The sequence below is a fragment of the Micromys minutus genome (assembly GCF_963924665.1).
Source record: "Micromys minutus genome assembly, chromosome: 5".
Lineage (NCBI taxonomy): Eukaryota > Metazoa > Chordata > Mammalia > Rodentia > Muridae > Micromys > Micromys minutus.
In genome coordinates, this window is record NC_137974.1 from 30,457,173 (window position 1) to 30,483,704 (window position 26,532).

The 26,532-nt window shown below is 39.1% G+C and overlaps 1 protein-coding gene across 1 annotated transcript in view; it reads left to right on the plus strand.

The window, feature by feature from the left end:
* NDFIP2 (Nedd4 family interacting protein 2) overlaps positions 1–17,569 on the plus strand; it is a gene marked incomplete at its 5' end in the record, with an annotated part of 42,520 nt that extends 24,951 nt beyond the window's left edge. The window contains 7 exons of the mRNA XM_080917535.1: positions 1,785–1,947; positions 5,870–6,003; positions 7,301–7,394; positions 10,311–10,435; positions 12,366–12,432; positions 14,821–14,926; positions 16,606–17,569. Of these exons, the coding sequence (XP_080773661.1) occupies positions 1,785–1,947; positions 5,870–6,003; positions 7,301–7,394; positions 10,311–10,435; positions 12,366–12,432; positions 14,821–14,924 (687 nt within the window). The 3' untranslated portion in view covers positions 14,925–14,926; positions 16,606–17,569. The remainder of the gene's footprint in view (positions 1–1,784; positions 1,948–5,869; positions 6,004–7,300; positions 7,395–10,310; positions 10,436–12,365; positions 12,433–14,820; positions 14,927–16,605) is intronic.
* Between the last annotated feature and the right edge of the window lie 8,963 nt (positions 17,570–26,532).

Genomic DNA, 26,532 nt, shown 5'->3' on the forward strand with positions numbered 1-26,532 from the left:
CCGGGAAAATGCACCTTCACTGGACCAAAGGCCTCTCCTCCCATTGATGCCAAACAATGCCATCCTCTGCTACATATGCAACTGGAGCCATGGGTCTCTCCATATGTGCTTGATGGTTGGTGTTTTAGTCCATGGGAGTTCTGGTGGATTTGGTTTCTTGATAATGTTGTTCTTCCCATGGCGTTGCAAACCCTGTCAGCTCCTTCAGTCCTTTATCTCTTTCATTGGGGTCCTCATGTTCAGTCCGATGGTTAATTGCAAGCATCCTCATCTGTATCTGTATGACGCTGGCAGAGCCTGTCAGGGGGCATCCGTGTCTGGTTCCTACCAGTAAGTACTTCTTGGGTTTGGTGGCTGCATATGGGGTGTATCCCAAGGTGGGACAGTCTCTGAATGATCTTTTCTTCAATCTCTGCTCTGCTATTTCCTCCTATGAGTGTTTTGTTCTTCCTTCTAAGAAGGACTGAGGCATCCACATTCTGGCCTTTCTTTTCTTATGGGAAATAGTGTTTCTGAGACATGAAAAACTAAAAGTTCTAGGTTTCATTTTACCTAATTAAAAATACTAAAGTGCCCAGGTGTAGTGGTTCATGCCTTTAATCCCAGTACTCCAGAGGTGATCTCTTTGAGTTCCGGGCCAGCCAAGGCTACATAGGGAGACCCTGTCTCAAAAAGCAAACATAATGTTGAAGCTGATTAATTTATATATGAAGTAAATATTTCAAATAACAAAAATGAAATTCCTTCTCCCAACTTAAACACCTGTTCTTTGTGTACCTTGTTAGAAATTTGGAATTGTTCTTTTGTGTTTGTCTTACACAATGGTATTATGTCCTCATTATCTTAAAATCCTGTTATAACCTATACTATTCTGAATCTTTTCGTAAGAGTAGACAGCAGTAATGTGCTGGTTAGGGGTGTTTGTGCATGCATATGTGTGTGTGTGTGTGTGTGTGCTCGCGTGCACACGTGTGTGTTTTCAACGGACACAAACAAGTATATCTGAGAAGAGGGAACTTAAGTAGAGAAAATAGTGCCATCACACTGGATGTAAGCAAGTCTCTAGGGCATTTTCTTGATTAAGTGATGTGGGAGAGCCCACTGTGGGAGGAGCCACTTCTGGGAAGGTGATCTTGGGTGCTCTGAGAAAACCCTGGAGAGCATGCCAGCACAGCATCCTCCATGGTCTCTGCCTCTAGGTTCTTGCTTGAGTTCCTGCACCGACTTCCTTAATGGCAGGCTGTAGCCTGTGAGATGAAATCCACTGGGGGTCCCCACGGCTCTTGTGGTCATGGTGTGCTTTACAGTGGTAGAATGCAAACTGAGGCAGGCAGTTTTAGATGAAACATCTATTTTTGCCAACAGTCAACTCAGTTGTGTGTGATAAAAGTACCTTCTGACCTTTGATTTTAAGCAGGCATGCAGATTTGCTGGGATGTTGAAACAGTTAGACTCCATGTGTGTAGAATATTCCTGTCTTCTGCTTATCAACAAGAAATAATTTTACTTGCAGAAATTATGTATTAACATTATAAATGTGAAACCAAATTTCAGTGTACACTCAATGCCAGATGCTGAGAACTAGGTACATTTGCTTAAAGAGTGATAGTAATAGATTTATTCATTTGCTTTGCCCCATACTGATTAAATCTTTTGTTCATACTTTAAAATGTTAAATCTTCTTCCTTTTCCTGAATACCTTTAAAATTTAAATGCTTTAAAAATTCGCTGAAGTAAAAGAGAATAACAAATTGATTGCATCGATTTTTGTCTTTGTTCCTTAGCTTCACAATGAAGAAGATAATTCAGAATCATCTGCTGTAGAGCAGCCATCACCTTCCAACTCAGCAGCACAGACAGCAGGAGCCGCTGCAGCACCAGCACTGGACACTGACTCCTCTCCTCCACCTTACAGCAGCATCACTGTGGAAGTCCCGACCACTTCAGGTGAGACGACTGAACACTAGGGACTCACTTCTTCCTTTTCCTTCTCACAGTACGATTGTGTGTAATTATCGAGCCTTTCAGTGGGCTGATGGCTTGTTTCGTTTTGCTCTATAACCTAGGCTGGTCTGGAACTTACCGTGTAGCCCAGGATGGCCTAGAATTCATAATCTTTCTGTCAGCTTTCCAACTGCTATGTGCTCAGAGTGCAGGCATGTTAACTGCACATATTAAATGAGACACACGTGTATGCACATGTTTTGTATATGCATACATACAAATTTATGCTTATATATTCATAAGGTTTAGTAGAAAGCTTCTAGTGATAGGCGTGAGGATGTGGTGGGATGTGTGAGCAGACATGGACAGTGTATAGTGTTCTGTCATACATGGAGTAGGAATGCTTGTGTTACAAGTCAGTGATTGCTCTGTTTGTCCGCTCTGTCAGGTTTTCTTAGTTATTTCTTTAGCCACAGTGTAGAATCTCTCAGCAGTGTCCAGTGGTCATGTGATAATTTGTATACTAACATGTTTTATATACTCTTGTTTATATAATTGTATGATTTTGTTTTCTACTATCATGAGTAGTTTAATAATTTCCAAAAGTATAAGTTTTCTATTTCACATGCATTATTAAGTATTCTCAGAAAGAAGTTACTTACTCTTAGAATTCATTCTTAGAAATAAGTTACAGAAAAACATCTTAACAGAACAAAGCAGCCCTTTTATAAGCTGGAACTTCAGCTCACTGGTAGAGTGCTTTTATGGTAGTCTGCATGAGGATCTTGGATTAATCACCAATACCACAAAAACAGACAAACACTGTTTCATTAAATTACTTTCCTTGTTTCTTTGTATAATGACTTCATCTGACAGGCTCCTGCTAAGTTGTCTAGTTCCCACCTTTGCATTTGTAATCTATAAAAAAACAAAAAACAAACAAACAAAACCCATCAAACCCCTGCTGTTCACTTCCTTTCGAGGCAGCTTCTGAAAGCAGGTCCTTAGGCTGATCTTCAGTGTGCCTGGGTTCCTGCTTCTTGAGAGGAACCTTTGGAGAATCCCGGCTTCTGCAGTCTGTGCTGTGTTAGGAAAAGCTCTCACTGGCCAGAAAACACTCTAAAGCATTAGTTCTCAACCTCGGCACCCAGACCTGTGAGTTGAATGACCCTTTTACAGGGGTCGCGTAAAACCACCAGAAAACAGAAATATTTTTGTTACAATAACAGTAGCAAACTGTACTTATGAAGTAGAAATAAAAGTAACTTCATGGTTGTGGTCACCACAGCTTGAAGAACTGTCTTAAACGGTCACAGCATCAGGAAGGTTGAGACCCACTGCACTCATGTTGTTCTGGACATAATCATAAAATTACATAGTTTTTTATATAATTTTTATTGAAATAAAATTATTAGATTTCCAAAAATACATCCATCTTTACTTTTTTTTAATTGAACTTTATTTTAAAAAACAAAGATAAATGTACACATGTTAAGCATTTTTGCATAAAAGTTTACAAATACATTTTTGTCATTGCTTGGCTTTTTTTTTTTTTAAGGTTTGATAGTGTGCATTAAGATCTTGCTAGTTACAATGAGCATAAAGTACATGTAAGACAGGATGTAACCTGGAATTAGTCAACGTTTTCTTGGTGTGTAAGGAGTAAACATAATGTTTTTTTTCTTTTCTTTTCTTGAACTTCTCACAGTCTGTGAGTTGTTTCTGGGGTGTTCAGAGCTTTCTGGGGTTAGTATCCCACTATCAGTGACTGCATATTATGTCTGTTCTTTTGTGACTGGGTTATCTCAGGATGATATTCTCTAGATGCATCCATTTTCTTAAGAATTTCATAAAGTCATTGTTTCTGATAGCTGAGTAGTACTTTTTGGAATGAATTATGCCCCATGGCTTAATCTTTGCCTAGATTTGCAGATACGTTAGTAGAGCTCATACAGCTTAATGGGATCTGAGGCTTTCTATGTGGTCTTTGCAGGATAAAGTACACTGAGGGGCTTCTGTTGTTTTGTGCTGCAGAGATCACAGAAATAATGTAGCAAATATATAATGTAGCGTGTAATTTTTAAGATTGGATACATTTCAACCATCAAACAAGTAGGATCTGGCACTTGGGTATTCATTTATTGTTACAGTATCCTGTGTAGACATGAGTCTCCATTCTTTTACTGACAGGATACTAACAGGATACTCTTATCTTTAACCCCAGGAATGGAGCGATTCTAGATTTGGAGTCTCTTTAGTGAAAAATTATTGATAACTGTTTTGCTTCTTAGCTATGTGTTAAACATGATCTTTCCTAGTTTTCCATGGGATTGTATTCTCCATTAGCTTCTTGTATGATTTTATTTTCTGGATCTGAGTAGTACGTGTGACATTTGTATGTTTCATAGCACACTGTGGTTAGATGCTACTTCCCTATGAAACCTCATTGTGTGTGTGGGAAGTTGAGCTCCATAGTGTGGCAGGGACTTGCTGAGGCCGCAGTCCTCAGACGTTAATGCTGGGAGAGGCCTCATGTACAGAGCCAGGATTAAGTCATGAACTTAATTTTTGTAAGTGCCTTGATTCTTTTCTAGGTTGAAGACTTTCAAGGTGCTGCACGCTGTTGATACAGTAGATTATATTTCCTTAGATGATGTTTGCTATTTAGTTGTATAGGATAAATGTATAAAATTATACATTTATAATTTAGTACTATTGCCTCAGAATTAACAATCCTGTTTTCACTTAGGGTTTGCTTCTCAGTAGCATTGCTATTACCACTTTCTATCGTTAGATTACAGACAACCTAACTTCACATTCTTAGCCCATATTAATAACTTTTTTTCTTAGAGCCTCTGTAGCTGAAAATTTAATACTAAAATAAAACTTCATATTGGCGAAGCAGCAAGTTCTCATATAGAGAAAAGTATAAGTTAGTGTAGAAAATATCAAAGTACTGTAGCTATAGGTAGAGGAATTTCTCCACTTCACAGTGTTTGGCGTGGCTTTTAGAGTCTCCATTTTCCATGGCCACCATTCTACTGTAAGTGTCATCAGTTTATGCTGAACTTGACTCGCACTGATTATATTGAAAATACAGTCTGTACTTTTATTTTTAAAATGAGCAGTTTAAACATACTATTTTACTATTATTTTGGAGGCCATTTCTCACAAATGCTTTAAAAATCAGACATAGAAAAGTTTAATTAAAAAGAAACTCTAAAGAACTGTGTGGATATTGTGAAAAGTGGGTGAAAGTGAAAATCGATGAGAGTCCATCAGTCTAAGCAAAGAAAACAGAGGGTTTGTAAAAGATTAGGGGCCCTGGGACTGCCCCTTACTGTGGGACTGGGACTTGTAAGTCACTTCATTCCCCAGGTCTCACAGTTGCCAACCCTGATGTGAGAGAAGACAGCGTACATGGTCAGCACTGTGCAGCTGCAGTCACCACTGAGTTTTCCCACCTTGGCTCACCAGCTTGGCTGTGAGGCTGTGGGTGAAGAGGTGAGCGTGATGCGGACTAGTGAGCACACAGAAGTCGTTCCATACTGTGCTATTCTCACCGCCTGTCCAAAATCCCTTTCCAGTCCTCAGGTTTGGGTCAGAAAGATGACTTAGGTCATTCATTACCAAGTCTGGGATTTGATACCAAGAGAAGACACAGCTGAAGGAGAGAATGTACTCCTGAGTTATCCTCATGTGCAGACATGATATCTATCATCCCATCCTTTTCATAATCAATATGGGACAAATAAAAGATTATACAAGTGTTTGTTAACAGTGGTTTGTGTTATATCGTTGATACTGTAGACCTACAGGAACAATAGTAATCTTTAGTGTCTTATTATGAGTTATTAAAGTATGATCATGACTATAAAATCACATTACATTATTTTAATGGTTGTTCTTTAATCTTTCTCTTCAGATACTGACGTGTACAGTGAGTTTTACCCTGTGCCCCCTCCGTACAGTGTTGCTACCTCTCTTCCCACATACGACGAGGCTGAGAAGGCTAAAGCTGCTTCCCTGGCAGCTGCAGCAGCGGACGCCCCTCAGAGAGTAAGTGCACACCGCCTCAGCACGGCATCCAGCAGCTTACCTTTTCCGTCTGCGTATCACCTCCCGATCTGACGCTTTCATCCGAGTCAGCTCATTCTGAGCAGCGCCACCCGGACAGCTCTTTTCTTTCCTGCGGACCCTATGTGCACCGCTCCCTTTACTGTCCGTGGCCCTTTTCTTGAACATTTCAATGTTGAATAGGATATATATATCCTAGAAATTATCAGCCTATCAAGAACTGACTTGGATTTTAATGCACGCAGCTTGCAGACAGATCACTAGTTTGTCCGTTTGCAGTATTTTGGAGAGGAGGAAGTTACTTGGGTCAGAAGGAAAGGCCTCACCGTTCACAGCAGTGGCAGAGCTTTGCTCTTGCTGTTTATTTAGCGCCAGGCTCCACAGGGCAGCAGCAGGGACCAAGTGAAAATCCCACATGCTGTGGGCTATGTTACTAGGGATCCCAGCTTCCAATAGTTGTTCAGAATGCCCACTGCACGTCAGAGCTTTCCACTGCGCAGGGATCCAGAAAAAGGCAGTCACTAGTTCTCTATGGACGACATGCAGAAACGCAAACATGCATGTGGAGTTCTCTCAGCACTGCTCATGATTAAGGGGCATTTAAATTGTGTCCAGTCTGCTCTTTCCGACACCATCGCTACTAGAAATTTTTAATGCTTTATTTCTCCTAAGTGGTAATATATACATGTATACAGCTTATTTCAGGAATCAAAATTGATGGATCAGAGGGCACATACATCTTTATTTTTAATAAGAGTTGTCTATTTGATAACTGGAGGCTGTACAGATTTTCATTCCCATCACTGATTATGAGTGTTCCTGTTTCCTACTTGGCTTTTAGGCAGTAGTTCACATGTACCATCAGTTCCTGAAGTTGATGTTTTCCTCCCTCCTTTCCTCTTCCCTCCCTTCCTCTCCCTCTGTCTAGCTCTCTCCAACTTTTTTTTTTTTTTTTGAGACAGGTTCTCACTGAACTGAAACCTGATCAGTTTAACTAGATTGGCTGGTCCGTGAGCTTCAGGAAGCTGCCAGTCTGTGTCCCACCAGTGCTGGTGGCTATGTCACCACACATAGTACAATGCCATGCTCTTTAATGTGGGTTTGCACTTGTACTGGGTGAGCCGTCTCCAGTCTGCTTGCCTTTAAAGACATTCTCAGCAGCACCTACAATGAAGTAATGCTTGCTAATGTCCTACCTGTAGGACCACTTGAAAGCATCAGTCGTTACTGATGTTCTAACTCTAACTCGAAGGTGAGGAAGTGTTCTGGCATTTTTCAGAACCCAGAGGAAGAGTGCACAGCACGGGATGACTTCAGTGACGTGGACCAGCTCAGAGTGGGCAACGACGGCATCTTCATGCTGGCGTTTTTCAGTAAGTGACCTTGTCCCATCACTTTTAAGAAACGTTGGTGTATAAATATTTAAAATAACAGAAGGAAAACATGCTGCTAGCAGGAGTCTACCACATTTAAAGTGTAAATTGCTTAAGCATTTTGTTAGGTCATTTTGTTGTAGCCATTACGGTTGATTACAGGGGAAAAGGCAGAAGGAGAATTGAAAAGAACTGTGGTTGGAGAGGTGTGCGCACAGAGCTCTGCATTTCTGCTGTGCACTCAGAAGACTTTTTCAGTGGCCTCAAGCCAGAAGAGTAGAAGGGAAAGTTCTGTAAGCCCGAAGCAGTGTCCCAGAGGCAGGGGACAGTTAGAAGACTAACATCCTGAATATTTTTAACATCATACAACACTGTAATTATTTGGCTTACATAGCAGATTAAAACTGTGAGGGAAGACTGTGCCCTAGCATTTATTTCCTAACACAGGACCAGTACGAATCAAATTCCTTCATAAATATGAAGGCATGCAGCAAATTGTTTAAGTGGCTAAAATCAATGTCACACCTAATGTTCGGTAAAAACTTATTAGGCTTTGTATGGTTTATTTTAGAGATAAAATGAAAAATAGTTGACATATAAAATGATACACCCAACTTGAGAAATAGAGAATCACTCTTAGTGTGACGAACTGCTTTTTAGTCCGGAGGTTGGCTTTACCCTTTTCCCGGTTGGAAGGATTCTTGCTTCTCTTTTTTCATCTACACGACCAAGGAACTGAGTGGGGAGGAAGGGCAGGCGGTTTGCCTTTCTCTTCAGACTCTTAGTCATGCTGCCATCCAGTACTGCAGTATTTACATTTCAAGTTGGTTTTGTTGTAATTTTAATTGGATAAGGTAGATCCAGTGAAAAGCCAATGAATCCTTGGTCACAGATAGATAACTGCTTATCGCTTGTTTTATACTATTAGTCTAGTGAACCTTAGTTTTTAATCTTTGATTTTTACTCAACTAGTACATTTTTATATTAATATCAAGTTCCTCACATGTTTGGTCTACATAAAGAATACCTTAAACATTAGTTCCTTTCTTTGTTAACATCTTTCAAGAAGTCTTGGGGCCTTGCAGATGGCTCAGTGGTAAGGGACCCTTGGAGCAAGCTGCACGCTAGACCAGCTGACTGAGGAGCTTTGGGTTCTGTGAGAGACCCCACCTCAACAGACAGAGCGGAGAGCAACACTCACCCTACACTCAAGTTCACACATTCGTGTGTACATCCCCCATGTGTGCGCTCATAATCATGCAAATGTATGTATGCGCGGATGTATATCACACACATGCCCAAATGGAAAGCTATCCATGGGGAAGGTTGTGAATGAACCATTGGTAGTATAAGTGGTGAGTCAGCGTCAATGATACGCTCTCGTGTCTAAGTATTTGATTCTGAACTTACAGACCATTTCCTTTACCCGTAGTTTTTATTTAATATGTATCTTTCCGATTTAAAAATACTTCACTTATAAAGGTTGTAAATGTTTGGTAACTTAGATATACTAGGTCATTTTGAGTCAGTGACAATATATTGATTTATATAAATATATATTCATTTAATACAAAATTTTTAGATTTTAATAAAATTCTGTGAAATTATGTTTCTACAAGTTATTTCTGTTTTATAAATACTTCATATAATAGTGTAAAAAACAACAACAACAACAACAACAAAAAACCCCCAAAAAACAAAACATTTTTTGGTAAACCAAGAGCTTGGTCTGATAAACATAGATTTGTTTGTAATTACTACCATCTAGTGGTTATTCTTCAGATTGCAACTGGGATTATATTTCATCTTTAAACTGGCTTTAATAGAGCTTATAATTTAAGTATTTCAGGTTATATTTGTGCAAACAAAAATAACAAAATATATAACTTTTAATAAGAATCTTTAATAGGCTCAATTATTGACTTCTCTACTTACAGCATTTATCATTTTGCTTCCTAGTTCATGTAATGTTTGAAAAAGATTGACAGTTAAATTTAGTGATATATTTCACATACAGAAAATAAAAGAGAAAAAATGTGTGTGTGTCTGAATGTTTAGTAAAAATATTAGAAGTAATCTCATTCAAGTAGTATCATAAAGTACTTCTTAAAAACAAAAACAAAAGTAGGAGAATAGAACAGGAGTTGCTTGTCAGTTAATTCAGCTCTAGATTTGATCTAGTAGATAACTGACCCACTTAAAAATGACTTTGAATGTTAGTGCTTCAAAACCTGTGTTTTTGAGAAAACTTTTTCCTTCAAGATTTAGCCATTTGTATAAAGAGTGTCAGAATCTTTGTATCAGAATGAAGATTACAGTTTATTACCCAGATCATTTTTATTTTAGACTGCAGGAAAACTGAAAGGAAACTCAGTGTTCTTGTAACTTAAACAACAGTAACAAAGAAAACCCAAAGACTGTTTTGAAATGAAAATTGTAACTGTAAGGTATGCTGGATTTATGGCTACTTGACACAAGCTAAAGTTATTTGAGAGGAAGGAACCTCAGTTAAGAAAATCCCTGCATGAGACCAGCCTATAGGCCATTTTCTCAATTAGTGATAAGTAGGGGAGGGCCCAGCCCTCTTGGCCCTGGGTTCTGTAAGGAAGCAGGACGAGAGCCACGTGGAAGCAAGCCAGTGTGCAGTACCCCTCCACGGCCTCTGCATCAGTTTCTGCACTGTTTGAATTCCTGTCCTGACGTCCTTCTGTGATGACCATGGTGTGGAAGTTTATTTGCTTGTTATCGTGACTGACAGATCTGTAAATAGCAAGCTGTGGTGGTCTCTAAGGGCAGCCATGTGTAGAGTTAAAATAAACCGCTCTTTCATTCTAGCCATGATGTGTTGCCGCTACCATGCTTCTGTTTATGTGTATAGAGATTATGACCTTGAAAACATATTTCTGTTACTTGTAGTGGCGTTCATATTCAACTGGCTTGGATTCTGCTTATCCTTCTGTATCACCAATACCATAGCTGGAAGGTACGGTGCTATCTGTGGATTTGGCCTTTCACTGATCAAATGGATCCTTATTGTCAGGGTAAGCATCTCGATAATTTCTCTGTAATATGTCTGTCCATAACTTTGTTGCTTTAAGCACACACTTTCCATTGAGTAAAGATCACACTTCTGATTCTGTGACTGACACTTTAGAGAACCGTGTTTGCCATCACTGTGTGAAAAGGTTAGGGAGAAACTTGGAAATAGGAAGATGCTTCTAGATTTTGGTGTCTGTGTCCTCGTTTTAAGATATTTAAATGTTCTCAACATTTTCTTCGTTTCTTCTTAAGTTGATTAAAAACTGCTTAAGGGGACTATTTCTGAGGATGAAAAGGATAGTACCTTGTTCGGTTACCTATAGTATTTAGAAATAATAAACAACATTTATGTTTCTCGATGGAATTTTTTACTAAAATCATAGAACATGGCAGACAGTTAAAAAAATAATATTTAAATTTTCCTAAGTTGATACTTCACTAGAGTCATTCCTGATACACAAGAAGGAAGTCAGTTCATTCTGTGTAGCCTGTACCCTGAGGGTGTTAGAACCTCATTTTCTCATTGGAGTTTCTGCTTGCTGTTTATTGAGTAACACAGAGTGTTGAAAAAATATTGTTTTGGGTCTTTCCTTTTTTCCTACAACTTCTAAGACACTAAGACACTTAAGAAACTTGTCCTGAATAAAAAGTAAATTTTCAGTTATTTTTTCCTCATTGTATGTCTTTTATGTGTGGGAGTCTGTAACAGCGGCCTTTCCAGTACATTGCAAAGGACTGGGGCATTCAAAACCTTGTGCATTTCTAAAACTCTGAGCTTAGACTGTAGATAATAGCTCTTTGTTAATTACAAATTATTCCAAAGGAAGTACTTCAGAGGTTTTATTGATAATCTTCATTTATATACTCCCAAGTTGCAACACCATGTATAATTAGTACTTTTACTATTACCAAAGCTGCAAATTCTTAAGCTCTTATGGAAATTACCAACAAATAGTTGGAAATACTTTTAACTAATTTCAGATTTAAGCATCATTCTACATTTTTCACAATTTTTTGGTAAATTAGTTTCAATTTGGAAATGAGTAGAAAGAAAAATAAATAAAAACAAATTTTGTTTTTAACTTTTAGAATATGTTATCTGAAACACTTAAAAATAATTATATTGAGGCAGTTTAAGATGCTGTGTAAATTGGGAAGAATTATCCATAATGTGTTAAGGACACTGGATTGATTATCCCTTAAGTTCCATGAGTGCAGTGTCTGTTCTAGAAAGGTGCCCATGTTCTCTGCTGGGAGGCCCTGCCTCCAGCTGCCTGCTGAATTCCCACCTCACACAGAAGAGCAATGAACAGGGCCAGCAGTAACAGCTGTGGAAATGCTACTTCAAGGTTCATGTAGCTATTCTCAGCTCACTGTTGGGAGCTGAGTGCCAGACATCTAGTTTGAAAATGAAAGTTTATTGAGTTGGGGGTGGGTCTTCGTGTGCCTAGTATTTTTGGCAGTGATTAACAGGGGGTGTAACAGAAGGTCAAAAACTCTTCATTTTAAAGGTCACCAGAACATCCCCATCTGATAGGATTAAACTAATATGGCTTTTGTGTTAATATCCAAAGCAGCAGGTTGCTCTAGCTTATTTGGGATTGTAGTTGTGGCTTTGGGGGTGTATAAGAAACTGGCTTTTCAATGAAAAAAAAGTTTGATTCCTATATAACATTTAGGCATTTACGTTTTTGCAAGCAATTTGAAAGTTTTTTTATTAAGTATTTTACAGAAGTTTGTAATCACATGAGATTTTTTAACCATATATGTTTACCGTTAAGTATTATTCCTGTGCTTTCCTTTTGTGCTGTTTTATATTTTTTAAGCATTAAAGATTATTTAAAGAAATAATTTATTTTGAAACCTAGGATAATCTGAGTGTTCAAATTTAATTACACAAAGGTGATTAATATATTTATGTTTACCTCATAGTTTTCTGACTATTTTACTGGCTATTTCAATGGACAATATTGGCTTTGGTGGATATTTCTTGTACTTGGTAAGTTTACTTTTTTACTCCTTCATTTTAATCTCTTTTTTTAAAAAATACTCCAGATTTTATTCCCCTTTGGTCTACACTCCGACTCCTTCCACATCTCATACCTTCTCCCCATCCCCTGTCTCCATGAGGATGTCCACCACCCCTCCTCAGACCTCTAAACTTTTTTGAGGCTTAGTTGCATCTTCTCTGACTGAACCCAGACCAGGCAGTCCTCCTTAATGCAGTTCAGTTTAGATAATTATAGTTTATTGCTCAGTTTAACTGGTACTTCTAAAATCATAAAGTGCAAGTAAGTTGTGTGACTAGTGCTACAGAAATAAGTTCCCTAGTGTAAAGCTTTGTACCTACTTAGCTCCTTGTCAACATAGGGGCAGAAGTGGTGAGATGAGAGAATTTGAAGTTTCTACCTAATTAGAATAGTTATCTTTATTAATTATCGTGGGAAACACACGTGCATAATTTTAATGGTAATGTAGCACATAGGAGGGTTTCAGCATGCAGTGCTGTTTCTTGTTTTCGGATCACAGAAGCCTTGTTTGTGCTTTTGAACTGTGCCTTCTATTAGTCATTAGCCCGCCTGTGCAGGGAAGGCATTATGCCCAATGTCTAGTTCCTCTGTGCAGCTGCCTCTTTCGTAAGGCATGCTTTTATTATGTTGGCGGAACGTATGAGTTTTCTGTAGTATGTGGTAATGAGTTATTTCAGCAGCATATTATACTCTTGACTGTCGACTGATTGTAATCCTTTGAGATTTCAGTAGGTGGCAGTCTTCTCTGTAGTTTTTAGTCATGCTGTTGGTCTTTGAGAATTCTTTGGAAAATATATTATTGGTGTCCAGTTAAGGTCACCAAATTTTTAGTGTAATATTATAGTAAAGTTATCTTAGTGTTCTAACTAGGTTGGGGAGTCATAATTATGTAAGGATTAAGATGGGTTTATATGACGTTAATTATATCCTAGCTTCTTGAATTCCTTGCTTTTTATGGACTCTCTTACCTAAAAGTTGAAGGGAAAAAAACCCTGTGATATTCTATGAAGCCTTCAAACACACTTGTGTGTGTGTGTGTGTGTGTGTGTGTGTGCTTTTATGCCCATTTATAAGGGTGAGTGTGGTTGGAGGAAGGTAACTGGGGCCGAGTACCAACCATGATTCTGGTTCCACAACAGAGCCACGCCCTAGCATTTACTGACAGGAATATGTAGACTTGACCTTAAAGCAATGCTGAAGAGCAGTAGGCTACTAGCCCAGGGCCACTGAGTGGGCTTTAGAGATGAATTGTCTAAGAACCAGCCACCACAGACAAAAGAGGCCTCACACGAAGTCTGTGACTTTTCAATAGTGCTTTTGTATTTGAAAAACAAATGGTGAGAATGGGGGTGGACTTCGGAGAGACAGGATCACAGATGGAGAGACTTGGGTTTGATAGCAAGTGGGACTAGACTTAGCTGACATCTGATCCTTCTCTTAGTCACCGAGTGTGTGTTCATCTTCCCTAGACTGTTAGAAGCAGTGTGTGTTCATCTCTCTAGACTGTTACAAGCTCTTCTGGATGCTAGGATTACTTTCTGATAGCGGGTTAAGATTAGTTCATATTCACAAGCCCTTCATTTATAGTGAAAGAGTCACACACATAAATGTGCATCTGCTTTTGTTTTCTCCCTACTATTTCTGGTTATGAATTTACTGGAGTTAATATGTGCTTCCCAGAAAACGTACACTTAAATATTCCAAAGGTTTGCACTACTAATGTTAATGTTTCTGAACTTACCTGGAAATTTTCATCTGAAACTCTAAAGTATTTCATAGGCTCTGCTTTTAAAATTATTAAAGATGTATGTGATGTAAATGGGTATTATTTAAAAATAGTGTTTTGCTTCGAGAGCTCCATCAGCCATCTAGTTACCAAGAGATCACTAGAGTGATTGCTTCCCAAAGACCATCCTGCCTTGTCTTAGTTTTTGACACAAGTCTTTTATTAAAAAATAAAAACTTAAAAATGTGTCCATCTTTGAATATAGCTTTCACAAATGGCAGGCACTATATTGCCAGACAGTCTTGCTTTGTATGTGCACCGTTAACATCTGTGTGCACTCATTCTGTCTGATTACTTTAAAAACAAAACCTTCGTGTCACAGTCATAGGCAAATGTGATAGAGGGGGTGGGCGTTGTAATTTTGTTACAGTTAGCATTAAGAAATTGAAAGAATGTCAACAAAGTCACATTGTAGTTTATCATGATGGGGTTATCATTATAGTTTAAGATGTACTGTAGGATAAATCGGATCTGCAGCCTTACCTCCTTGAGCAGAAGGGACCGTTTTTGTACTTGCCTTTCTATCATGCTCCCTTACAGTAAGAATGCTTCATCATTTCTCTCTTCTCAGGCCTGCTCCTTTTCTTCAGAGGATTTGTTAATTACCTAAAAGTCAGAAACATGTCTGAAAGTATGGCGGCCGCTCATAGAACAAGATACTTCTTCCTACTCTAGAGGTAAGAAAAGTTAATATGACGTTCGTTTATTCATATTCTAGTCATATCTTCTAGATACATATGAAATATTTAATGTGTACTCATTAGTTTTACTGAGTATATTTATTATGGCTGTACTGTTAATAGCTTATTGAAATTCAATAATTTGTGGTTCTTTTTAGAAGATTTAGATAAAACATTTTAAGTGGAATTTCATGAACTTAAATTTTAAAATACAAAGTTATGAACAAAAGCTATACTTGTTTATGTGTGGTGTTGGGATTGAGCCCAGAACTTTGCATGTGGAACAAGCAAGCACTTTAGCCTTACCCTTGGTCTTTTGACCCAGGCCAGTGCTGTGTAGCCCTGGCTTGCTTTAACCTGGGGCCCTCCTAAGTGCTGGGATTGCAGGTGTTCACTGCTGTCCTCAGAGAAACTTAAACCGTAGGTTTCAACTTCTTGTTAATGATTTGCCACAGGCACATTTGAGGTAACGGGTACACAAAATTTGAAGACTTTAAAAGGCATATTGTTCTAAGAAAATACTTATATATAGGAAGGATGGATATTCTGATGAATAATGCAGAGTGGATGCACACAACTGTATTTATGGGTTCTGTGTTACACTGGCTTTTCAAATATTTGACAAAGAATTATGTCCATACTGATTATGTACGTTTTTCTCTTCCACTATTCAAAAACAGCTCCGTGCAACAATCATTTGTGTAGCTTTTAAGTTAGAGGTGATGCACTCTAGCAGGAGATGTATGCCTGTCATGTGTACACACACCCCACACCATGTTATCTGCTGTGCATCCGAGGCATTTGATATTAGAGGTCCTGAAACCAATCTACTGTAGCTCTTGAGAAATTTCTCTCCTTCCTGTAAGTAACCTGTGTGCTTTATGATTTGACAGCTTACACTTATAGCGTATGTGACTTAAGAGTCTCACCCATAGACAAAGATCTATAGGCAACCAGGGAATGCTGAGATTGGAAGAAATAGTTTTTCCAGGGATGAGCCACCTAACTGGTTATTCAGTACCAGGTGGTCAGCCTTGAAACTGTATACGTGTAAGTAACACTAAACGGATTGTACAGGCTGTATTTATATATTTAGACACATGCACACACAAAGGTAACATCTAAAGAAAATGAGGCCTTGATTCCAAGAGGGACTTAGGTGAGAGCGGGAAAAAGAAGGGGAAAATGATGTAATTATATTTTAATTAAAAATTTAAAAGTAAAAAGAATACCATATTTCTGCTAAAGAACACACATGTAAATAACAATGTCTAATAAAAATATTTCTGGATTATATGAAAGTATTCATTTTAAGTGTTCCTTAATATTCCCTACTCCCAAAAGATAATGAAATTTATTTTTAATTGTTAGAATGTTTTTGTGAACAGTGGCACCAAGGATTTGGTAGTATTAACAATAAAATAAAAGGCAAAAAAAATTGGTAAGTGAACACTATTTCCTGAGAAGTGTGATTATGAGTCATATATACTGTAAATATAGACTACATGAAGGTCTTTTATAGAGGTCTTTGTCCTTTAGAAAAATGTAAAAAGCACATTACTATCTTCATCCAAAGACTTTTATATAGTTAGCGAAATGGAGTTGTGAAATGTGTTTTTCTTGTATTGCAAGTATAACTTGGTACTTTAAAGAGGACTTCCTTTTGTTGTCTCTAGGTGGCGTCAACCCAACATTCCTCTTATACCAATGTGAAGTGTCCACGTCATCTGTAAACCCACAACTTTGCTAAGATAGAAAGAAGACTGAGAGCACAGAAGCCAGTGTCCTGAAGGGTGAAGCTTCGGGATTCAATGACAGGGTGGTTGATGCTACAGCCATGTCTGTTCATTCCTTAATTCTCTGTATTTCATTTAATTTGCACATTTGCATATGTGCCTGTTTAAAGGATATGCATATACTTGAAAGAATCTGTAAAGTTGTAACAGCAAAGTGCAGCCATCCTCGGTTAATCAGTGTTGGATACAATTGGAAGAACTGAGTAATTAACAGTCTTCCAGCATGTAAATGCTTCTGACTTGACCATTAGCATAATAAAAATTACAATATTAATCTTGTCAAATGCTTGAGTTTCTGGCTTTTAGAGTCATCTAGTAATTCCACACATGAAATATTCTTTGTTATATATGATGTTTATTAAAACTTGCAGTGTGATTATTAGAAAGAATTTGTCAGATTTTTGAATATGATATTATTTAGGAAATCTGTAAATAACCATGCATAAGTTGCTTTTTACATTGTTTTCTTAAATTGTATCTAGATATCTTCTCATTAATTTTAAATTAAGTAAACTAAATACATAGAAATAATCTTTGTTAAAGATGGAGTGGTTTAGGATGAACTTTAAGAAAATGTGAGTATACTAAGGCCATTTAAAGACGAACAAGTTAGGGCCACACCGGTTTTAGGGGTTTTCAAATGAGAACCTTAGATTTTAAGATTACTCACTTTACAGTCCTTACAAGAAAAGATTGCTTTAGATCTTCTATTTATTTACATCTAAGACACTTTAAAAATTAATTTACCAAATATATTCTCATTTGCATTTGTCTTTTAAAAAGCCAATAAAAGTATCTTTCAGTATTACTGTAATCATTTTCCTTTAAATGTTTAATTTGTTAAGCTCAGCAAATAAAATCTTGTTCTGTTAATAGCGCCTCATTTAGTGATTGCAAGATTAATTTGTAAGAACATCCGGCCTGAATTGAGATACTTGGAATCCCTAGTTCCGTGCTGTTAGAATGTCTCTATGGAATGAGTGTCAGGTGTGGTGTGTCTGTGCTGAGTGTGTGCTCCTGCTGATCCACAGGTGGCTGTCGGGTGTGTGTGCTGTGTCTGTGTTGAGTGTGTGCTCCCGCTGATCCACAGGTGGCTGTCGGGTGTGTGTGCTGTGTCTGTGTTGAGTGTGTGCTCCCGCTGATCCACAGGTGGCTGTCGGGTGTGTGTGCTGTGTCTGTGCTGAGTGTGTGCTCCCGCTGATCCACAGGTGGCTGTCGGGTGTGTGTGCTGTGTCTGTGCTGAGTGTGTGCTCCCGCTGATCCACAGGTGGCTGTCGGGTGTGTGTGCTGTGTCTGTGCTGAGTGTGTGCTCCCGCTGATCCACAGGTGGCTGTCGGGTGTGTGTGCTGTGTCTGTGTTGAGTGTGTGCTCCCGCTGATCCACAGGTGGCTGTCGGGTGTGTGTGGTGTGTGTGTGCTGAGTGTGTGCTCCTGCTGCTCCCCTGGAACCAGCTTCCCTCAGGAGTCACAATGCTAGCTGTCTCCAAATCATTTTCTGACTTTTGTGGTTCTTACCTTCGTCTTAGCTTATGAACGCCAATAGTAAAATGATGGAAATTACATTACTGCTTACATATAAAAACCATTTGACACAGCCATAAAGAACATATAAAATCGATTGCGACACCATGACTGAAAAGGATATCCATCTAACTCTTCAGGACCATTTTTCCCATATGAAGGAAAAATAATACTTATTATTTTATTACCTCTTGTGTTTCTTGTATTTTATGCTTTTCTAGTTGTTTTGATAAACAAAACACATAGATTTGCTTGGTAATTGAGCCTCCTGAGTTGCTTTTCCTAGTTCACGTTCCTCCTCTTCTTCCTAGAGTCTGTCCTGTTGATTGGAGTACTCCGAGCCGCACCCCTTAAGTAAATCACCTACCTGTGGTAGACACCTGTGCTGATGGGGAGACAGCTTTAACAGAACTCCTGCTGGGTCCAGTGCTCTCTTCATTTCCTATGGGAGATCTTTTTATAAACTGCTCCTTGAGGTTGAGGAGTGAGTGAAATAACTTAAAATAGGAGGAAGCTTAGCTACCAAACACCAGCCTGTTAAAATTTCATCTTTGTTTTTTAAAAATTCCTATTTTATTTTTCCTCTTAAATCTGTAAAGTGCAAATGTACATTATGTAATCCTCTATAATTGTAAGAGTTTAATGGTAGCCATAAATCCCATTCAAGCGGGATCAATAGAAGTGTCATTTAAAGAACTTAGCCTGCCTTTTCAGGTATGTGGAACCCCACATGTGTCCTGTCATTTCCTGTGAAATGTTGTGTTTTGGGGACCCACCTTTACATGATGCCTTAAAGGCAGTCAGAATTCAGGGTCTAAGCCATTCGAATGAATGTAAACAAGAGCTTAGACGTATATATAAAGTACCTTCAGGGATTTTTATGTTTGAATAAGCTTGTTATGGGCTGATAATCCATTTTGATGTAGTTATGCAATGGACTATTTTATAGCAAAATGTGCATTTTTATATAGTGCATTAGGATGGAGTCTAAAAATTGAAACTTAAAATATGAGTGCTGTTACACTAAGTTTTAAACTGAAAGTCTACTTCATAAAAAATAAAATCACTAATCTTTAACCAATTTCTTTAAGCCTGTCAGATAAATCTAAATTATGATATGTCTTTGAAGTAGTTCATAAATTTTAGTTGTTAAAGTGATGATCACAAGTATTTTTTTCTGCTTTGTCCCCCCTCCCTGTCATTTCTTTTTTTATCTGGGGCCTTGTGAAAGTGAGGCAAACATTAAGCATTCTACCACTAGGTTACACCGCCAGCCCTTTTTTTATTCTGAGACAGAGTATCCCAGGCTTGTCCTAAAATTCACCCTGCAGCTCTGAGCAGCCCTTGAATGGCCAACCTCCTAGGCTGCCCACACAGCTGAAATCACACAGCTATACCACATTTTTCAGTTAAATTTTTCATAATTGGAAAGTAGTGTTCAAGATGTCTGGAGAAAGGGTCAGACTTTCTTAATACTTTTCCTCAATATGGTATTTGCTGTTTAAAAAGAACCAAGCATGGTGTCAGGGACTGATAGATGCTCTCCTGACCTATGTCTGGAATCTCCTTAGAACAGCTGTTCTACAGTTGTTCAGTCTTAATAGGGCTTCCTCTTACTCTCCAAAGTCCCGGATACTGTAACTTGATACCTGAGAACTGGGGGAAGGGCAGGAACCAAAAGAGGAGGTTAAGTTCTTTTTTTTCCACACACACACCATAAAACAAAGTCCAAAACCATATTATATAAGCAAAAGACCTTTAAAATGAAAAATAAATGCTCAGTCAAAGCAATCTAAGATAAAAAGTCTACAAAAATACCCGCTGAGTTAATTTTGTGATGGCCGTCACATGCTGGGCATGGGGCTGTCCTGAAGTGCAGTTTGTATACCCTTGACTCACTGGATTTCTGAGGTATGGGTGAGGGCTGTGTTCACTTCCCGTCTCAGCACCGGGACCCCATGTGGCTTGGCTCTGTACAGACCCTGAGCTTGCTGTCATGGTCTCTCTTGAGTTTGCATATGTGTCAGTCCTGCTGTCTCTAGAAGGCCTTGTTTCCTTGGTGTCGTCCATCAGTACTGGCCCTTAACATTCTTTTTGTCTCCTGAGACCTGAATGGAGGGGTTTGATGAAGACTTTGAAAAAATATATATATCAGTTCACTGAAAGCTATGAACATTAAAAAAAATAATTTTTTTTTTATCTTGAGTCCTGTGTAGTCTGCATAAACACAGATGCCTACAGAGGCCAGAGGTGCTGGATCCTCAGGCCCTGTGGTTGATGGGTGGTTGTGAGCTGTCTTTTGAACACTTGTTCTCTGGAAGAGCAGCAATGGCTGAGCTATCTCTCCATCACCACAAACTATAAATTGAAAAAAAAAAAAAAAAAAAACTATGAAAGTTAGGGTCTTAGAAAAGACATTTCCCTATTCTTTACAAACTTCAGGGATGAAATCTTTTTTGAATGATTTTTACAGGACCTGTTTCCAGGGCAGAGGTTACTATCAATGCGATGTGTCATACATAATCAATTGGAGGTTTGTGCAAATTTAACATCCAGTATCTAGAAGCTTCAGCACAGTAAGTCTGCCCCACTGACAGCGAATTTCCTCAGTTGAAGTTGTGGACATATGTGTTGTTTCCAGTCTTCAATCTTTGCACACATAAGATGGAAAATTGAAAGCATTAACGTGTGTAAAATTTCAAGGCATATAAAATAGGGTTATAGAAATTAGGCATTTTTTAAGGCCTTGCTTTATGACTTACGTGTTGAGCACTTTTCTGGTTTTGATACCTTAACATGACTGCAAGGCCAGATGACCAGAGTGTGGCAGTATTGGGACAGAATGTCATTTTCTTTCTCCATCGTGATAAAGAAGACCGTGAGTGTTTATTTCCCTCACACCAATGATTTCTCTGAACAAATAGGACTTCTTTCAACTGGCAACTTCCTTTTTCCATCCTTGTAGATTAAAGGAAGGATTTGGTACTTCCAAACAAGTTCAGACACATTGCTTAACCAAAGCCTCTGTTTTCTTGCCTGTTAATTGGGAAGCACAGTCAGGTAGGTACCTGAGGATTTCATGAGACCCAAGATAAGCATCAGTTCATCTAATGTCCATCCTTCCTGAGCTGTCTGTTAGCTTAACAGATGGCTTCAGCAGTTGAAATAAGCTACAGTGTGACACCATCATATCTTTATGTCCCTTTGAAAATCAAGGTGCCTGAAGTCATATTAAACCAGTGTTTATTCTTCTTTGTTATATGCTTATGCAACGTTTTGTTTTGTTTTGTTTTGCTACAGTTGCACGTGGAGGCAACAAAGCATTCCAGCTTCAGCTGTTAGGAAGCTTACAGATCCTTCTTAAAAGAGGGCTCTCTGGCCACCCAGTGGATTTCCTGTGGATTCGAATGTAACTCTTTTATGTACAAATGAGACAGTGCCCTGAGGACCTTCCTAGTTATGGGAGTGAATAGGGCATCAACAGGTTGTTTGTGATTCCAAGCTAAATTTCCTTGCAGCTTTTATAACTGAAGGTTAACTTTGGATTTATTCTCAAGAATGTCTTTACTTCAAAAAGGAAACATTGAAATGAGAGGGTAAGTCCTTTAGTCTCCACCAGGATGGCAATTCAGGTCCTGTAAATTATCAGGTCCTGTGCCTGCTTATGGTATAAGAATGAATAATGTTTTTACTTGTGTATAAATCTATCTTATACTGTATCATTGTTTTACCTTTAAAAATCATGCAATGTGTTTATACACATCTACACACACACACACACACACACACACACACTTATACATACACCCACACATTAAAAAACGTTTCCATACCTTGTCTTTGGGGGAAGTCCTTCTCTTTCATCCTATTTTGATACTTTCAGTCCAAATACCATTTCTGTCCAGATCAATTAAGATAGTGTTTTGATTATCAACTTTCATATTATTAATTTAGCATTTTTCTCAATGCTCAGAAAACTCAACAAATACATGGGTAGAATCAAATCTAAAACCCGGGCCTGTGGATATAAAGATATTTCCTGACCTTTAGCTACTGTGTTTAAAAGAGGAAGATTTATAAACAGGAAAATGTGTTTATATTAAGATAGAAGTAACATTTATATATTACATATATGTATTATATATATGGGTTAGAGCAATTGAATTCAAAGTTTGCAGATACCTTTTGCTTGAGACAGGACTAAAAGTAGGCCTTAAAGGGCAAATAGAAATTTATTTATAATTATAACTTTTAAGAGGAGGCTTATTAGTCATTAAATATTTTTCCTATTTTTTATTTTTGAAAGGTATCATTTTTAGATTTTACATTTACTTACATGTGGGAGGGTGTATGGACATGTATGTGAAGGTGCCTACAGAGTACAGAAGAGGGAGCTGGATTCCATGGAGCTGGAGTTACAGAGTTTGTGAGCCACTGCCCACTGAGGGTGCTGGAGTCTGAACGCCAGTCCTCTGCCAGAGCAGCAGGCCCTCTTAACAGCTGAGCTATTTCTCCAGCCCCTGTGTATTTCTTAAATTTGCTTACAGAGTAATAGGCTTCATGCTGGCATGCTCATGCATAGCTTGTTTTTGTTGCTCCTCCCCCTTCTCCCCACCCAGCACCCCTCTCACCCTCAGAAGTTTTCTGTCTTGCCTTGTGTTTGCTTCTGTTGATCTTCTTTGGAAGAAAGTAGTCACTTTTCCGATTCTCATCACACTTGATGTGAGCCTCACCGTGTGTCCTATTCCTTAGATCCGTGCCTCAGCTTGCTGCTTGGGGTCAGATCTCTGGAATAACCATGGCTTCTATGTGTCTTGAACATAGTCAGTGTCTTCTCTTTTAAAACATGCTAATAATTTATCTTTGAACTTATATAATTATATCATACCCCTCTTTTTTCCTCACTTCAGTGTCCCCATGCACCCCTCTTGATCTCTCAAATCCATAACCTTTTTCTTTAGTTGTTATACAAGTATATATATGTGTGTGTGTGTGTAGATATAGTTATATATATATAACTTATTATTATATGTAATACATAATATATATACACATAAAGACATAAATATGTCTAAATACATAAAGACAACCTGCTGAATGTGTATGTTACCTGCATGTATGTGATCTCAGTGCTGACCATTTGGTATTGGCAAACCAGTTGTAGGGTTCTTCCCTGGGGAGACCATGTCCCCACTTTCAGCATTGCCCAGTTGCCCACATTTCTTGTCTAGATTCCGTGTCAGCATGTCCGTTAGCGTTGTTATCCTTCAGGTCTTACTTGGGCAACCATGCTGATTGGGTTCTATGGCTGTAGCCTGTCTGACATTTCTGGTAGACAGTGTCTTTAAAGATCAAATTAAGAGGCCACAGACTTGGCCCAGTAGTTTAGAGCACTCACTGCTCTTGCAGAGGATGGAATTTCAATTATCAGGGCCTACACAATGTCTCTCAACCATCTGTAACTCCATCCAGGGGTTCAAATGGCTTCTGAAAAGACCTGCACAGGGTGCATATCCATATATGCAGGCAAAACATCATGCATATAGGTAAATGCCGATTAAAGTAAATCAAGATGGTCCTTGTATTCTTGGAGGTGACTTCTTCACTGACTTCAGATGTCATCACCAAGGCAGGCATCCCTCTATCCCAAACACACTAATGCAAGAAAGAGTAATTGCAAGCAACTCAATCATTCATCCCCGAATGACACCTCTTCACCCAGAATTTACACTGGGAACAATTACAGACTTTTACAGACTTTTTCTCCATTAACGTCTTATTAGGAGGATCAGATCTGTGATCCGTGCTGTCTGGCATAACTTCCGGTTTCAGAGCCACGTCAGAGGACCGCGATTACAATGTCTTCCTTTTCCTTTGCATTCCAAAAGTTCTCAAGCAGTTCTCACTGCTTCTTTCTGCATCATTTATTTCTGCAGGAAACGCAGGGCGTCCTTTTCATCTATTGTCTCTAGAAAGAGGCAGACATGTAGTTTTGAAGTCTTTGAGCTCAGCACTGTTCCCAGACCTTGTGTTTGCAGCATTTGAGTATTCTACTTTCTGATGTTAAAATTCTATGCGGTAAGAAGTTTTCTGGGACCAGCTTGATAGAAAGAAGGGGCTCACGACAGACGAACAAAGACCAAGTGACTCTAGGTTCAAATGAGTTAATTTTGCTTTAAGATCAAAAATTGGTTCCAAGCTATATCACTCATTCTTTGTCTACATTTTAAAATGTTTAGATCCATTCTGTAATAAATTTCTTAGGAGAAGCAGAATCAGGACATCTATGTATGTATGCACACCCTTGCTTACCTAGAGATTTGCTATGGGAGTTGGCTCATGTGAGTACAGAGGTTCAGATGTGCATGTTTTCTGGGTGCATTCAGTTATCTGGGCATCTGCAGTACTCAGATTTAACTGTCAGATTGACACAGCCTAGAGGCATCCTAGAGGAAAGGAAACCTCAATTGAGGACGTGCCTAGGTCAGATGGGCCTCTGGGCTTGTCTGCGGGGAAACTCTCTTGATTATTAATTGTCTAGCCCATTGGGTGGCACCATCCCTCAACACATGGTCCTTCTGGCCTGAATAGGAAAGCTATCTAAACCAAAGCCAGAAAATGAGGCTGCAAATAATCTTCCTCCCTCCTTTCTACTTCGAGTTCCTGCTCAGGTTCTTTCCCTGATTTCCCTCAGTGATGAACTATGGCTTAGAAATAAGAGCTGCATTGGTTAGTTTTCTGTTTGTGTGGTAAAATACCATGACCAAGGCACTGCACAGAAGAGAGAGTCCATTTGGGATAAATGTTAAATAACATGATGGTGAAGCAGGGGCATCTGGAAGCAGGCACAGTGGCTGGAGCATCACCTGGGACCCTGCATTTTGTGCTTCAGGTAGGAAGCACAAAGACCAAACTGCAGATGACATGAGTTTTGAGACCTCTAATCCCACCCTAAGTGACACTTTCTCCAGCAAGGATAGAGATGATAATTCTCCCCAAACAGTACCATTAACTGTGGGCCAGGTATTCAAATATCAGCCTGCCAGGACATTCTTGTGAATCTACCACGTAAGATGAATCCCTTTTTCTTCTAGCCTGCAACAGAGAGGAAACCAGGACAACAAGCCTTAGCTCAAGCATTCTGCCCTGCTTCCTTCTCCCTAAGTCCTTCCATCCTGAACTCAAGTTTAGTGACATCTGTCGTCCAAGTTTGGGTGCTGTGGACTATGTACTAACGCTTAGGATTCTGCCAATATGCTTGAAGATAAAATCCCCACAGCCAAGGAAATGACAAACAGTGACATGGGAACTCTTGGTAAGGATGTTAAAGATGCTACTACAATGGTGCTCTTTCCTGAGCCATCACCGGAGAGTTGCTCAGACTCCCTGACCATTCATATTCCTGCTACCAGGTTTGTGTCAGCTGGTTTATTACATTAGCAGTGTGTAAACTGTGGCTTTGCCTGCTTGGCTCTCCTTCATCTCAAACTGTAAGTCTACAGATGACTAAGTGCCTAACTGCTTCTGAAAGGGACGACCGACCCCGACTACCAGTAAAACACTCCCGAATAAATAGGTGGCATTTTCAGACTCCTGTTGGGTGGAACGGACACTTGTTTTCATAGTACTCCAGCTCTCAAATACAAGATTTGGTTTTTATTTTCAGAAGTAAAACCAAGTTTGGTTACTTTACACCAAGGACTGGTCAGAGTAAAGGCCCTGCGATTGGTACGGAGGATTTTCCCTTCCATTACTCTCAGTCCACGTCCAGCCTCCACTTAAATGTGCCCCCAAACCCTTGTCCTCATGCTTCATGGCAGGACTGATGACCCAGAGACTCACCAGATGTCTTACCACAGAGGTCTGACATCGATGCTTCTCTGAAGTGTAGCCATGGTGACCACCACAGCGTCTGCTGCTCTGCTCTTCTTAATATGAGTTTGACAGAATGTGTGTCCCCACTGAAAAGTCCCATCTCACAAGGGGGATTTATGTTCAGAGAGGTGTGAAGGTAGAACTTAGGCACCTTTCTTTCCCACCTGAGATAGCCATTAATAAGTAAATTCAAAGCAGTGCCATGTGGAAATCAAAATAGTAACTCTATTACTCGTCAGACAAGACCAGAGGAAATGACCAGAGAAATAAACCCTAGAATGGTGCACCCTGGTCCCTGACCCAAGCAATCCTAGCATGTAACCAACTTCCAGAGACAGAACATGCTCTGGAGAACAAGGAACTCCTGAGGGTTTAGCTGCTTGAGAAAAGAAGAACAGACGAGACAGCAGTT